The 16,416-nt window shown below is 41.6% G+C and overlaps 1 protein-coding gene across 11 annotated transcripts in view; it reads left to right on the top strand.

Moving 5' to 3' along the window:
• Positions 1-16,416, top strand: part of UEVLD (UEV and lactate/malate dehyrogenase domains) — a 58,015-nt gene that overhangs the window by 28,445 nt on the left and 13,154 nt on the right. For 9 of the 11 annotated variants that reach the window (XM_032240939.1, XM_032240936.1, XM_032240938.1 and 6 more), the window contains 2 exons: positions 13,873-14,043; positions 16,071-16,244. In XM_032240939.1, the coding sequence (XP_032096830.1) occupies positions 13,873-14,043; positions 16,071-16,244 (345 nt within the window). The remainder of the gene's footprint in view (positions 1-13,872; positions 14,044-16,070; positions 16,245-16,416) is intronic. The other 2 variants (XM_032240946.1, XM_032240937.1) reach the window with 1 other exon arrangement.

Genomic DNA, 16,416 nt, shown 5'->3' with positions numbered 1-16,416 from the left:
TGAAGTTCTTTTTTTTTTTTTTTTTTTTTTTGAGATGGAGTTTCACTCATGTTACCCAGGCTGGAGTACAATGGCGCGATCTCAGCTCACCGCAACCTCCGCCTCCTGGGTTCAGGCAATTCTCCTTCCTCAGCCTCCTGAGTAGCTGGGATTACAGGCACGCACCACCATGCCCAGCTAATTTTTGTATTTTTAGTAGAGACGGGGTTTCACCATGTTGACCAGGATGGTCTCGATCTCTTGACCTCGTGATCCACCTGCCTCGGCCTCCCAAAGTGCTGGGATTACAGGCTTGAGCCACCGCGCCCGGCCGGTACTGAAGTTCTTAAGGGATCTCTTAACTTTTCCAGATCACTTTAGGAGACACTTCAGTAGATGGACTCTAGAGGTTGTGAGGCCACGTAGGACCTGAAGAAATTGTTTCTTCCTGTGTGTCTCATTAGCTATGAGTAACTATTGCTGCAGATAATTGAAAGACTAGAATCCTTGGAATAGATGTATAGTGCATGGTGCTTGCCACCAAGTAGGGAGTCAGTAATTATCTGTTGAATGTTAAATGTTGAATGAGTGTGGGACAACTTTCATTCATGTTTCCTTCATTAATTGTGGTTGTACATTTTTTTTTTTTAGAGACAAGATTTTGCTCTGTGGTCCAAGCTAGAGTTCAGTGGTGCCACCATAGCTCATTGTAACGTCAAACTCCTGGGTTCAAGCGATCCTCCTACCTCAGCCTCCTAGGTAGCTTGGGCTACAGTGATGTGCCACCATGCCTGGCGAATTTATTTTTATTTTTGCAGAGATAGGCTCTTGCTATGTTGCCCAGAGTGGTCTTAAACTCCTGGCCTCAAGCAGTCCGCCTGCCTCAGCCTCATGAGTAGCTGAGACTACAGGTGCATGCCATGATACCCAGCTTGGTTGTACATTTCTGAAAGCATTTAATTTAATTACTATTAGATGAAGTAATTTTATTTATTTATTTGTTTGGTTTTTTTAGACAGTGTCTCACTCTGTTGCCCAGGTTGGAGGGCAGTGGAACAATCACGGCTCACTGCAGCCTTGATCTACTAGGCTCAAGCGATTCTCCTATCTCAGCCTCCCAAGTAGCTGGGACCACAGGCATGCACCACTAAGCCGACTAATTTTTTAATTTTTTGTAGAGACAGGGTCTCACTATGTTGTCGAGGCTGGTCTTAAACTCCTAGGTTCAAGCCATCCTCCCTCTTGGGCCTCCTAAGGTGCTGGGATTACAGGCGTGAGCCACCACACCTATCCTTAGATGAAGTAATTTTAAATGTAATGTTACTGACTTCTCATAAACATACTCTGTGATATGGAGAAGCACATTAGTAATTTGGGAATTAAAGCTCATTTGGAAATTTTAGTAATGCCCCATCTTAACACATCGCTGATTGCAGCTAACTGATCATTTGGTGTCTTTTTTAATAGCTACTATAACATTTTGGGGAGGGATATGTATATATACATGTGAGCATGCAAATTTACATACAAATACATACATACATAAACAGTTATGCTTGTGTATATACAGACAATCTAGAGAAATACTAAGAAACTGTTAGGAGGTTGGGTGCAGTGGCTCATGCCTATAATCCCAGCACTTCAAGAGGCCATGGCAGGTGGATCACCTGAGGTCAGGAGTTCAGGATCAGCCTGGCCAACACAGTGAAACACCATCTCTATTAAAACTACAAAAAATTAGCCAGGCATGTAATCCCAACTACTTGAGAGGCTGAGGCAGGAGAATTGCTTGAACCCGACAGGCGGAGGTTGTAGTGAGCTGAGATCACGCCATTGCACTCCAGCCTGGGCAACAAGAGCAAAAACTCTGTCTCAGAAAAAAAAAAAAAGAAAAAAAGAAACTGTTAAGAGTAGTTGTTTCAGGAGTCATTTTTAGTAGAGACAGGGTTTCTCCATTTTGGTCAGGCTGGTCTTGAACTCCTAACCTCAGTTGATCCACCCGCCTCAGCCTCCCAAAGTGCTGGGATTATAGGCATGAACCACTGCACCCAGTCCTTTTGTCTTTTTATTGTACTCAAATACATATACACATAACATGAAATTTACCATTGGTGACTTTAAGTACACATTCACAATGTTGTGCAACTATCGCCGCTAATTTCCAGCATTTTCACCACCCCAAAAGGAAGCTCTGTACACATTGAGCAATCAGTCTCCATTTTCTTTTCTCTCAGGTTCTGGCAACTACTAATCTGTCTGTTCTATGGATTTTCCTCTACTAGTTATATTATATAAATGGAATCATATAGTATGTGACTTTTGTGTCTCTTCACATAATGTTTTCAAAGTACATCCATATTGTGGCATGTGTCAGTATATCATTCATTTTTGTGGCTAAGTAATGTTTCTTCAGATGGATATACCACATTTTATTTACCCATTTATCAGTTAATGGACCTCCAGTTGCACTTTTTCACTGTTGTAACTAGTGCTATATGAACATTCATGTACAAGTTTTCTTAATACCTCTTTTTGGTTATTTTGGATATATACCCAAAAGTGAAATTGCTGGGTTATATGGTAATTTGATATTTAACTTATTAAGGAATTAATTCTATACTTTTGAAGATCTTTATTAACAACACATATAGCTCTAAGTAACTTTATTTCTATGAACTGGTTCGTGCATAATATTCCATCATATGAATGACTGTGTTTTCTTCTTCTTTTTTTTTTTTTTTTTTTTTTTTTTTTGAGACAAAGTCTTGCTATGATGCCCAGGCTGGAGTGCAATGGCACAATCTTAGCCTACTGCAACCTCCACTTCCTGAGTTCAGGCTATTCTCCTGCCTCAGCCTCCCAAGTAACTGGGATTACAGGAGCGTGCCACCATGCCCAGCTAATTTTTTTTGTTTGTTTGTTTGAAAAGGAATCTCACTCTCTTGCTCAGGCTAGAGTGCAGTGGTGCAGTGTGAGCTCTCTGCAACCTCCACCTCCAGGTTCAAGTGATTCTCTTGCCTCAGCCTCCCAAATAGCTGGGATTACAGGTGTGCACCACCATGCCCGACTAATTTTTGTATTTTTAGTAGAGATGGGGTTTCATGTTGCTCAGGCTGGTCTCAAACTCCTGACCTCAGGTTGTCTGCCCGCCTCGGCGCCCCAGAGTGCTGGGATTATAGGCAGAAGCCACCACACCCAGCCTATTGTATTTTCTTTAACCAGTCTCCTATGGATAGAAATTTAGGTTGCGGGTGTGTGTGTGTGTGTGTGTGTGTCTGTCTGTATATGTATATGATCACAAATTCTGTGGAGAACATTGTAGTGCAAAAATACTTGTGTATTTCTCCAAGTATAACTGGTGGGATAAAGTAGAATTACTTTATCAAAAGGTATGCAGGTGCAGTGGATTACATCTGTAATCCCAGCACTTTGGGAGGCCAAGGCAGGCGGATTGAGTTCAGGAGTTCGAGACTAGCCTGGCCAACATGGCGAAACCCTGTCTCTACTGAAAATACAAAAATTAGGTGGGGCGTGGTGGCTCACGCGTATAATCCCAGCACTTTGGGGAGGAAAAGATGGGTGGATCACCTGAGGTCAGGAGTTTGAGACCAGCCTGGCCAACATGACAAAACTCTGTCTCTACTAAAAATAATAAAAATTAGCTGGGCATGGTGGTGGGCACCTATAATCCCAGCGACTTGGGAGGCTGAGGCAGGAGAATTACTTGAACCCTGGAAGTAGAGGTTGCAGTGAGCCAAGATTACGCCATTGCACTCCAGCCTGGGCAACAAGAGCAAAACTCCGTCTAAAAAAAAATACAAAAATTAGCTGGGCGTGGTGATTAGCACCTGTAATCCCAGCTACTTGGGAGGCTGAGGCAGGAGAATCACTTGAACCCAAGAGGCAGAGGTTGCAGTGAGCCGAGATCATGCCACTGTACCCCAGCCTGAGTGACAGAGTCACTGTCTCAAAAAAAAAAAAAAAAGAAAAAGGTATTTCTTTTTAAAATTTATAGTTTTTAAGGTCTCCAGATGAATAAAAATAAAAATAAAATTTATAGTATTAAATTGTCCCCAAAGAGGCTGCACCAGTTTATACTCTCACCAACAGTATGTGAGCATTCCTGTTTCTTTTCTCTCATATTCTCTTATTTTATATTAAATATAGCTAATGGAATAACTAGTTAATAATACTATTTTGATCAGGTCATTTCCTGGCTGAAGACATATGTTTATCTCTTATTCCTTAATAATAATAGCATATACATACATACACACACAGACATATTCCATTACTTCTCTTACTCCAATTTACAGATGAAGCAAGTAAGACTCAGATTTTGAGTTAGGTTACACAATTAGTAAGAGACTGAGTTGGAGTTTCAAATGTACACCTGTTACCAATTTCTTATGATTCATTCCAGAAATAGCCTTTGCATATACAAGTGTAAATGTTTGTGTGTGCAGGTAGGTTTGTGTGTATAGAGAAAAATAATTATAAAGTAAAAAATAAGTCATTGTTGACATAATGGAACAAAATAAAATGTGCTCAGGAGACAGTGGTTCTTAAGACATGGTTTATGGGTTGATCACTTTTTTTTCTTGAGACAGTCACTCTGCTGCCCACAATGGAGTACAGTGGCATGATCTTAGCTCACTGCAACCTCTGACTCCCAGGTTCAAGCTTTGCTTGTGCCCCGGCCTCCCAAGTAGCTGAGATTACAGTTGTACACCACCAAACGCGCTAATTTTTTTTTTTTGAGACAGAGTTTCACTCTTGTCGCCCAGGCTGGAGTACAGTGGTGCAATCTTGGCTCACTGCCACCTCCGCTGCCTGGGTTCAAGTGATTCTCCTGCTTCAGCCTCCCGAGTAACTGGGATTAGGTGCCCACCACCATGCCTGGCTAATTTTTGTATTTTTAGTAGAGATGAGGTTTCACCATGTTGTCTCCAACTCCTGAACTTAGGTTATCCACCTGCCTCAGCCTCCTAAACTACTGGAATTACAGGTATGAGCCATACCTGCTGGCTTGATCACTTGTGTCAGAATCACCTGAGGTGCTTGTTAAAATTATAGATCTCAGCCAGGCATGGTGGCTAATGCCTGTAATCCCAGTACTTTGGGAGGCCAAGGCGGGCAGATGACATGGTCAGGAATTTGAGAACAATCTGGCCGGCATAGTGAAACGCGCCTGTAGTCCCAGCTACTTAGGAGGCTGAGGCTGGAGAATCGTGTGAACCCGGGAGGTTGAGGTTGCAGTGAGCAGAGATCATGCCATTACACTCCAGCTCAGGTGACAGTTTGAGACTCCATCTCAAAACAAAAAACAGAAAACAAAAAAAAAATCACTGTGGATCTCTAGCTTCTTTCCCAGGCCTTCAGATTTTGAATTTCTAGAGGTCAAACCTGGGAATCTACATGTTAGACAGTTACCTCAAGTAGTTCTTATATTCATTAAAAGCAATATTTTTCAAATTGTGAGTTGTGATGCAATAGTAGATTGTGAAATTAGGATAGTAGATTATGAGCAGCATTTTATAAAAGATGACCTAGACAGAAGAGAAAATATCAGAGCATATATGGTAAAGATGTTTTTCGCAGTGTTTTTGTGATAGTTTACATACATCCCTACACATATGATGTGTATTGGTCTGTGATATAAAATATTTCTCATAACACAAGTTATGAGCTGGGCACTGTGATATGTGCCTCTACTCCCAGCTACTTCAGAGGCTGAGGCTGGAGGATCGTTTTAAGTCCATTAGTTCAAAACCAGCCTGGGCAGCATAGTGAGATCCTGTCTCTTAAAAAGAAGCTTGAAGTTCACTGTATTGAGAATCATTGATTTTTATCATGAGCTTTCCTCCCTCCCACTTAACTCCATGTAAATACTCTCTCATATTTAGCTTTGTCTGTCTTACTTGCTTTTCGTAGTTCCTTACAGCCTGAGTTACCTTCTCCCTAGGAAACCTTCAAGATTAACCCTTTTGCCAGATCACTCATTATTCTTCATGCTCCTGGTGTTGATGTCTGCAATTTATAATTTTTTTTCTCTTACTGTGAAATCTTATCAATAGACCTACCGTTTATTCTGTAGACAATCCTATCTAAAGATGGTGATAGGCATAACATGCCAAGTTCATGGCCTTAGTTTACCACATATAGTAAATCTTGGAAAGTCTCAGCATTCTTTTTTTTTTTACACAGAGTTTTGCTCTGGCACCCAGGCTGTAGTTCTGTGGGACAGTCTTGGCTCTCTGCTGCCAGGTGATATGCCCACTCCAGCCTCCCAAAGTGCTGGGATTAAGGTGTAAGCCACTGCGCTCAGCCTCAGCATTCTTCGTAGAACTCCAAAACCCAGCTCACTGCCACAGTAATGATTAAAGCATGCGCCTGAACTGACCAGTGATTTCCTACCTTGTTTAAATATTAATATCCTCATTTAACATTTAAAAAATCTACACATTTCACCATTTAAAAAAAATCCCTTCTATTCATTGACGAAAACATACCCAAAGCTACTATTAATTCATTCATTGGGGGTTTTCCCCTCCAAAAGAAGATAGGATTTTTGTGGGTTTTTTTGTTTTTGTTTTTGAGATGGAGTCTCATTCTGTCACCCAGGCTGGAGTGCAGTGGTGAGATTAGCTCACTGCAACCTCTGCCTCCTGGATTCAAGGGATTTTCCTGCTTCAGCCTACCTAGTAGCTGGGACTACAGGCATGTGCCACAATGCCTGATCATTATTTTTATTTTTATTTTTATTTTTGAGACAGTCTCGCTCTGTTGCCCAGGCTGGAGTGTAATAGCGTGATCTTGGCTCACTGCCACCACCACCTCCATCTCCTGGGTTCAAGGAATGCAGTTCTCCTGCCTCGGCCTCCTGAGTAGCTGGGATTTACAGGTGTGCACCACCACACCTGGTTAATTTTTGTATTTAGTAGAGATGGGGTTTTACCATGTTGTCCAGCCTGGTCTCAAACTCTTGGCCTCAAGTGATCCACCTGTCTTGGCCTCCCAAAGTATTGGGATTACAGATGTGAGCCACCATACCAGGCCAAATTTTTGTATTTTTAGTAGAGATGGGGTTTCACCATGTTGACCAGGCTGGTTTGAACTCCTGACCTCAAGTGATTCACCCGCCTTGGCCTCCCAAAGTGCTGGGATTACAGGTGCACCACCACACCCAGCCTTTAGGAAGATTTTTAATAGCTACATTTTAGCACAGTTTTCTAGATTAAGAGTCATTATCATTAGTATGAGAGAACACACATTTCTAAAATTTTAGGTCATATTAAAAAATAATTTGAAAAGTATATCTAATAATTTTTAGTACTGTTAGAATGGTATAATGATATACCAGGGAAATGAAAATATGTGTAGTGTCTTCAGTATATTCATACTGATAGAGTAGCTCGAATATTTCCATAGCTCTCCACAGTATTTATGTATCATTATTTGATACAGAGTTACCTGGTCTTTCAGGATTTTAAATAAAACAATTCACCAGTGTTTTTTTTTTTGAGATGGAGTTTCGCTCTTGTTACCCAGGCTGGAGTGCAATGGCGCGACCTCGGCTCACCGCAACCTCCGCCTCCTGGGTTCAGGCAATTCTCCTGCCTCAGCCTCCTGAGTAGCTGGGATTATGAGTCCCTATTTCATTCATCACAACGTTAGCCTCATAATCTGAGAAGAGTAGTATATTAGAGCATGAAGTATTATTTACTGGGTCTTTTGACATAATTTGATAGTCCCTTAGTATAATTGTGACCAGCCTTTGGTTTTTGTATGCTGGGAACACTGTGGACCCCTTGGTGGTGACTGAGCAACTCCAAGCTTCTGGAAAAATTGGCGAAACCCAAGCTATCTGATATAACAAGAAGAAATTGTTGTTGGGTTTTAACCTGTAAATTCCCTTAGAATTTGGTTTCCCCGAAATGAGTTATTTGCTTTTGATATTTGTTACTTACTGTATCGATTATATTTGAGAAAATGAAGAATAATGTGAAAAGCTGAGCTGTAACTTGTAACTTTGGCTCTGCTGAGCTGTTCGCTTTGTAAAAGCAGGAACTCTGTGTAAGAGACAAACCACTTAGCCTGACTGCTAGAGAGAAATGACAGCACGTAATAAGGTTCTCGTTGCAGAGAGCCTATAAACGGACATGAAATGGAGAGGCTTATTACCCAGATTCCTTTCCCAGGAAAGGCATATTGTTTATGGCCCTGGAAAGGGAATGCAACCCTTATGGAGAGCCTATAAACGGACACATGAGGGGTGTCTGTCATGAGGAAAAACCGTTGTGGTGGAGATAAGGATGTAAAAGTCTTCTCCCACTGCTCCTCCAGGCCTGCATGGAGGCTGCCTCCTCTTGAGTTCTGTGGTCAGGCTGGTTGTCTTGTGTCAAATCCTGTTCCCCCTGCAGCTGTGAGCCCAGTGCTTTTCTTGCTGATGATTTTAAGTTTATGTTTAACCTCTATTCTTGCTAAGGTTTATGGTTTCTATGCTGACATTGTGATCTTTGTGTACCAGTTTTGCAAATGTATTCTTTTTGTATGATCATCCCTATAGTGTTGTGTAACCTCACTCACCCTCCCCTATGGAAAGAGCCTAATAAAATACTCAGGTTTTCAGGGAAATTTTAGATATCCATGGAGTGGCATTATGTGTTGTCTCCCCTGGGCCAAGCTTTAAGGAAAACTGTTTGTCTTTTTTTTCTTTTTCACTGACCACTTAATCACTTTGAGAGATCTTGAATCCACATTGATATGTTGGGAGCTGGTCTTCCAATAGTTGTAGACCTTGGCTTAGCAGGAAGGATATAGTTTTTTCTGGGCTACCTGTAGAATTGGGAAAGAGGTGAGAGGCTTGTGTCCTGGTAACACAGATGCTGAGTTCTTGGCATGGAAGGAAACTTACCATTATGCTAATGTGTAAGTGGGACAGCTGATATTTCAACCAGACAGTCTCATTCTGAAGCTCTCCTGACTAACTCTTGTACTACTATATTGTGTGATATATAGAATAGGGACAATATTGTGTTCAATTTTGAGTTCTTAGGGCCTAACACATTACTTGTGACATAACAGGACCTTGGTAAGGGTTTGTTGAATTCATTATTCTCGAATGAACTTTTATCCTTGTAATTTATAGCTTTATATAATCATGCTTAAAGTTCTTTCTAATTCTCTTTGTAACTGTATAATCTTCTTTCATTATTAAATCATCAACTTGTAAGGGAAGACTTGAAGAGTCAAAGATTTTCAGTGCCAGGTACAAGGAACTTAGTTGCCTGTGGAGCAGTGCTAACCAAACCTGGCTGTGCATCAGAATCATCTGGGGGTTTGCATTCCTGAAAGCTATTTCCTGTTTCCCCTTACATATTTAAGTAAAATCTTTAGAACATGGGCTAATCTGCATTTTTATTAAGCTTCCCAGGTTATGCTTAGGCACCTAGCCTAGGATTTAAGAACTGTTGCGCCGGGCGCAGTGGCTCACGCCTGTAATCCCAGCACTTTGGGAGGCCGAGGCGGGTGGATCACAAGGTCAAGAGATCGAGACCATCCTGGTCAACATGGTGAAACCCTGTCTCTACTAAAAATACAAAAAATCAGCTGGGCATGGTGGCACATGCCTGTAATCTCAGCTACTCAGGAGGCTGAGGCAGGAGAATTGCCTGAACCCAGGAGGCGGAGGTTGCGGTGAGCCGAGACCGCGCCATTGCACTCCAGCCTGGGTAACTAGAGCGAAACTCAGTCTCAAAAAAAAAAAAAAGAACTGTTGCAAGGGATTGATAGAAATGGAAGACTCTACTTGGTCAGAGCAGCTTAAAGTTTAGATAAAAAGACATATGCAATATGTAAACAATCATTCATGACAAGAGAGTAAGGAGACATTATGTGATTAATGCCAAGAGAGTGGTCCAGACAGTGAGGACTCAAAGTTGGGTGGAAACAGAGATTGCTTTTGGCTTATTAGGATTGAGATAGTTGCTGGTTCTTTTGGGACTGGGGAGATTCGGACTGGCAGAAAGCTGGGGGAAATGTACCAATTGCTACGCGACTAGATCTTGGAGATGGAAAGATGAAAAAGACACATATAATCCCTGTTCTCCCAGAGCTCATAGTATGTTTGACATAGTTTAGCAGATGTTTGTCAAACGTAAGTGCAGTGAGAATTTGAGCAAAAGCCAGTATCAGAAACATTAGGTAAATTTGGTAAAATTGATATATTGGGAGCTGGTCAAATGAATGAATATAGACCAGGGAATGAATATAGACCAGTTCATCCTGAATCACAAGTTTTTGTAGGAGAATTTAAAGAAATACTAAGCTGGGTGCTGTGGCATACACCTGTAGTCCCTGCTACTTGGCAGGCTGAGGTTGGAGGATTGTTTGAACCCAGGGATTTCAATGCAGCCTGGGCAACATAGCAAGCCCCATGTCTAAGAGAAAACTTTAAAATAAAAGAAATACTGGTTTTTAAACTCAAAGGAGAACGGGCACAGTGGCCCATGCGTGTAATCCCTGCACTTTGGGAAATCGAGGCAGGTGGATCACCTGAGGTCAGGAGTTGGAGACTAGCCTGGCCAATATGGTGAAGCCCTGTCTCTACCAAAAATACAAAAATTAGCTGGGTATGGTGGCAGTCACCTGTAATCCCAGCTACTCGGGAGGCTGAGGCAGGAGAATTGCTTGAACTTGGGAGGCAGAGGTTGCAGTGAGCCAAGATCGCGCCATTGCCCTCCAGCCTGGGCAACAAGAGCAAAACTCTGTCTCAAAAAAATAAATAAATAGTAAACTCAGAAGAACTTATTAAAAGGCCTGAGAGCCTGATGGAAAAATCTTTTGGAGTAGGAATCCTTTCTTATACTTTTGAAATCATATTAGGGGCCGGGCGCAGTGGCTCATGCCTGTAATCCCAGCACTTGGAAGGCTGAAGCAGGGGGATCACCTGAGGTCAGCAGTTTGAGACCAGTCTGGCCAACATGGTGAAACCCATCTTTGCTAAAAATACAAAAATTAGCTGGGTGCGGTGGTGGGTGCCTGTAATTCCGGCTACTATGGAGGCTGAGGCAGGAGAATCGCTTGAACCTGGGAGGCATAGGTTGCAGTGAACCAAGACAGCACTCCAGCCTGGGCAACAGAGTGTGATCCTGTGCCAAAAAAAAAAAAAAAAGAGAGAGAGAGAGAAAGAAAATCAGACAGGCACTACTATGTTTACTCGAAAATCAATCTTGAAGATGAGGGCATTTCTGTCATCGAAAGTAGAGGAAGCTAAAGGAGCAAAGAAAAGAAATAATCATGATAGCCTGGGGCCAGACTGTAGAGTTACAAATTGAACTGTCCACTGATATTTCATAATATGGACAGGCCACCTAACCTCTCCAAGTAATAGTTTCCTCATCTTCAAGAGGGCGTAGGACTAAGTTTCTAAATGTAGCATAGTGTTTAATAGCACTTTGAAGTCGACTGCATGGGCTTAACCTCTGGCTCTACTTATCAGTTCTGTGACTTTGAGCAAGTTATTTAACTTCTCTGTGCTTCAGATTTCTCATTTGTAAAATATTCCATTGTGTGTTGTTGATTAGATTAAGTAAATAAATATATGCGAAACTGTTAGACACATATAGAATTGTTAACTATATCCCTTCCAGTTCTAATGTCTTCCAGTTCTTGAGATTTTGACTTATCACCAGGTGTCCACTGTGAACCCTACAACATAGGAATTACTTAAGAGGACTCATGAAGAACCATAATTAAAATCTAGGACTTAGTGTTTAAGTCTACCATCACTACAACTGTGTCAGAATAGGAAGTAAAATTGGATAATGCGTCTCCCAGTGGACACATTGCCCAAGTGTTTCCTTCTGAAACTTGTTCAGAAAGATGGCATCACCCGTGTGCAGTGGCTCACCCCTGCAATCCCAGCACTTTGGGAGGCTGAGGCAGGCAGATCACATGAGTTTGGGAGTTCGAGATCAGCTTGACCAACATGGATAAACTTCGTCTCTACTAAAAATACAAAATTAGCCGGTCACGGTGGCACACGCCTGCAATCCCAACTACTTTGGAGGCTGAGGCAGGAGAATCGCTTGAACCCGGGAGGTGGAGGTTGCGGTGAGCCGAAATCATGCTGTTGCACTCCAGCCTGGGCAATAAGAGAAAAAAAAAAAATTAAAAAAAAAGTTGTCCTTAAAGGCTTAATTAAGAATATAAACCATGGAGTCTACCGTTTCCCTGGGAGGCTAATACTCAAATATTCATTTGCAAATGTTGACTGGACTGGTGCCATTCTAATTACTTGATTATGGTTCTGTTATTTCTGATGCTGGTAACATCTGGCCATGGTTTGGGCACATGCTTACTGTAAAAACACTGTGCAGTAGAGAGTAATATAGTTGTAATAGCATAACATGTGCTGGAAGATCAAAGGTGCTCTGAAGTCAGAGTGAACTCCATAGACTAGCTTTTCCTAAGTCATAACAGTTGATTACCTGTAGTTCCCATTGAAAGAAGTAGTTACCCAAGGACAGCTGGGCTTCAGTATAAGAAAAGTTAGTTTAAAATGAGCCAAGAGGCAGGTGCGGTAGTCTCAGCTACTCAGGAGGCGTGGAGGCGGAGGCAGGAGGATTACTTGAGTCCAGGAGTTCAAGTCCCACCTGGGCAATATAGTGAGACCTTGTCTCTAAAAAAAAAAAAAAAAAAAAAACAAAGCTAAGTTATTTAATTTAGAGATTTTTACACCAGATTTTTTTTCTTTAGAGCAGAATCCTTAATAAATAAAACAGATTTTTAAAAAGCAGCACTACTGTGCTTGGGTAGGCCAAAGTAAGTGGCCTGGAGCCATGCTTACCAGCCTTCTTCCCACTTATTTCCACTCCTCCCTGATGGCCTCTGAGTCTTTCAAGGAACTTTAGGGTACCTAAGCTCACAGTTTAGGAATCAGTGGTGTAATTGATTATAGGTTCATTTTTCCTATAGCATAATATTTATTTTCCCTTAAAAATTATATAAAAGCCGGGCGCGGTGGCTCAAGCCTGTAATCCCAGCACTTTGGGAGGCCGAGGCGGGTGGATCACGAGGTCAAGAGATCGAGACCATCCTGGTCAACACGGTGAAACCCCGTCTCTACTAAAAATACAAAAAAATTAGCTGGGCATGGTGGCGTGTGCCTGTAGTCCCAGCTACTCAGGAGGCTGAGGCAGGAGAATTGCCTGAACCCAGGAGGCGGAGGTTGCGGTGAGCCGAGATTGCGCCATTGCACTCCAGCCTGGGTAACAAGAGTGAAACTCCGTCTCAAAAAAAAAAAAAAAAAAAAAAAAAAAAAAAAATTATATAAAAAACTCAGTTCTTGTTTGTAAGTTTTAGATCCCATAATTTATTTATTTATTTTTTATCACTATTGCTATCTTCTCCCCTTGGGATACACTCTTACTCTTTTTTTTTTTTTTTGAGACTGTGGAATACAGTGGTGAGATCTCAGCTCACTGAAACTCCGCTTCCCGGGTTCAACTGAATCTGACTTAGCCTCCTGAGTAGCTGGGACTACAGTCATATACCACCATACCTGGCTAATTTTTGTATTTTTAGTAGAGGTGGGGTTTTGCCATGTTAGCCAGGCTGTTTTTGAAGTCCTGGCCTTAAGTGATCCACCAGACTCAGCCTCCAAAGTGCTGGGATTACAGGCGTGAGCCACCACACCCAGCCAACACTTATTCTTAATCCTCCTTTTGTAGACAAACCTCAGCATTTTGTATGCTTTTGTGGATATGCAGTTGATTTATGGGAGGCATGCCTAAAAGCTAGGCATTTGTTGAAAAACCTTTTAATCATGAAATAGAACTTGATTAAAGCATATATCTTGAGCTCAGACTGTTTCTTTTCATTCACTAGATTTGTCTGCCTCGGCTCATTCCAAGGTGGTGATCTTCACAGTCAACTCTTTGGGTAGTTCTCAGTCCTACCTTGATGTGGTACAGAGCAATGTGGATATGTTCAGAGCCCTTGTCCCAGCTCTGGGACATTATAGTCCACACAGTGTCCTGCTCGTTGCATCTCAGCCAGGTAAAATGCTTTATTTTACATTAACTCGATGGTCCAGTGCATCAGTAGAATTGCCATTACTGATAAAAACCATAAAACTTTAGGGCAGGGCACAGTGGCTCACACCTGTAATCCTAGCACTTTGGGAATCTGAGGCTGGCAGATCACCTGAGGTCAGGAGTTCAAGACCATCCTGGCCAACATGGTGAAACCCCGTCTCTACTAAAAATACAAAAGTTAACCAGGGATGGTAATGGGTGCCTGTAGTCCCAGCTACTTAAGAGGCTGAGGCAGGAGAACTGCTTGAACCCGGGAGGCAATGATGGTTGCAATGAGGCTGAAATGGTGTCACTGCACTCCAGCCTGGCCGACAGAGTGACACTCTGTCTCAAAAAGAAAATAAAAACTTTAATTATAAAGAGATGGCTATAATATTCAGCAAAATTGCCTGTATAATAAATAGTGTATTTACCAGTTCCTTTTTATGACTAACATTATCTAGAAGGTTCCAATGTACAATTTTTTAATGAAATATGATATTATATTCTAGGTTCTAAGCTGTGCCTTCCTCAGTGAGAAGATGTTTAAACTCCCAAGAGAAAAATGCAGTGACTTGCATGATATTTTGTTAATTCCAAAGTGTCACACAATGTTAGCAAGCCAGAGTGCATTTTTAACATTTTGTATTTTTCAGGTTGTTTTGGAACTGTCATACTCAAAAATAGAAATATTTTCAGAGTTAGTTTGTGCTAGACTCAAATTGGTGAACAGATTTTTTAAAATGTTCCCGAGGTAGGGGTATTGTATGCATTTCACTTGTTTTTCTGTAGTAATTGTTGAGGTACATTGATCTCTTTAATTCTTGACATCCTTTTGGGATGTAAAAAAAAAAAGTAGCTGTATTTTCATTCATAATGCTACACTGAATCATGGTGGCATATGAATCAGTATTTTAATTTAAAGATAGAAATTCAGTTTAAGATAGATGTAGAAGAAAACTTGATCAATAAAGGGAAATTATTATTTTCTGGTTTTCTGTACCCAGTTTTGTTTTTGTTTTTGTTTTAGAGATGGGATTTCTCCATGTTGGTCAGGCTGGTCTCAAACTCCTGACCTCAGGTGATTCGCCCATCTCAGCCTCCCAAAGTGCTGGGATTACAGGTGTGAGCCACCGCGCCCGGCCAATTCTGTACCCAGTTTTTATCCTCGCTTAACTATTCTAGGAATTATCTATTTTCTACCCCTGACAATTTATGTTTAATACAGCTAGTGCTTGACTTACAACCACGATTGGGACTGGCAGACCAGTCGTAACACGATTTGGTCGTAAGTTGAGTAGGCTATATGTACAGTTGAAATGGTGCACGCGGAGATGGTAGTGCTGCCAGAAGCTGGTCTGCACTGTCGTACGCCCAGCTGGGCAACGTTTGCGCTGCCAGACGCAGAGCAGTCGTGGCTAGCAATTGTGGTCATAAAGTCGAATGGTCGTAAGTTGCATAGGTCGTAAGTTGATCAATACCCGTAATAAAATTTGGCTGGGTGTGGTGGCTCATGCCTGTAATCCCAGAATTTTAGGAGGCTGAGGCAAGTGGATTACCTAAAGTCAGGAGTTCGATACCAGTCTGGCCAACATGGTGAATTCTTGACATCCTTTTGGGATATAAGAAAATGCAAAAAATTAGTTGGGTGTGGTGGTGCACGCCTGTAATCCCAGCTACTAGGAAGACTGAGATAGGAGAATCGCTTGAACCTGGGAGGTAGAGGTTGCAGTAAGCCTAGATGGTGCCACTCCAGCCTGGGGGACAGAGCAAGACTTCGTCTCAAAAAAAAACCAAAAAACCACACATACATAGTAAAATTGATCTTGTTGAAACCTTGTTAGTGTTATTAATGTATATCAAAAGTATGCTATGCTTCAATTCCTTGAGGATCTAAGAAGAGTATATAGAGGCCCTAACATACTTATTAAAATAATAAATATTTTGTGAGCTAGGCTAAAAGTAGATATTTTTTAACTTTTACATTTTTACCTTGTATGCAATATTTAGTGGAAATCATGACTTATGTGACATGGAAACTGAGTGCATTTCCTGCAAATCGAGTGATTGGAATTGGATGTAATCTGGATTCACAGAGATTACAGTATATTATTACAAATGTTTTGAAGGCACAGACTTCGGGCAGAGAAGTATGGGTTATTGGCGAGCAAGGAGAAGACAAAGGTAAGAAGTACATTTTCAGCCTGGGTGTAGTGGCTCATGCCTATAATTCTAACACTTTGGGAGGCCAGGGCAGGATTGCTTGAAGCCAGGACTTCAAGACCAGCCTGGGCAACAAAGCAAGACCCCATCTCTACAAAAAGATGTAAAAGATTAGCCAGGCACTAATCTTTTA

This window comes from Sapajus apella, unplaced genomic scaffold, assembly GCF_009761245.1.
Source record: "Sapajus apella isolate SASKATOON/1434 unplaced genomic scaffold, GSC_monkey_1.0 scaffold47, whole genome shotgun sequence".
Classification (NCBI taxonomy): domain Eukaryota; kingdom Metazoa; phylum Chordata; class Mammalia; order Primates; family Cebidae; genus Sapajus; species Sapajus apella.
The sequence above is the reverse complement of the archived record's forward strand: the minus strand, read 5'-3'. Positions and strand labels throughout refer to the sequence as shown.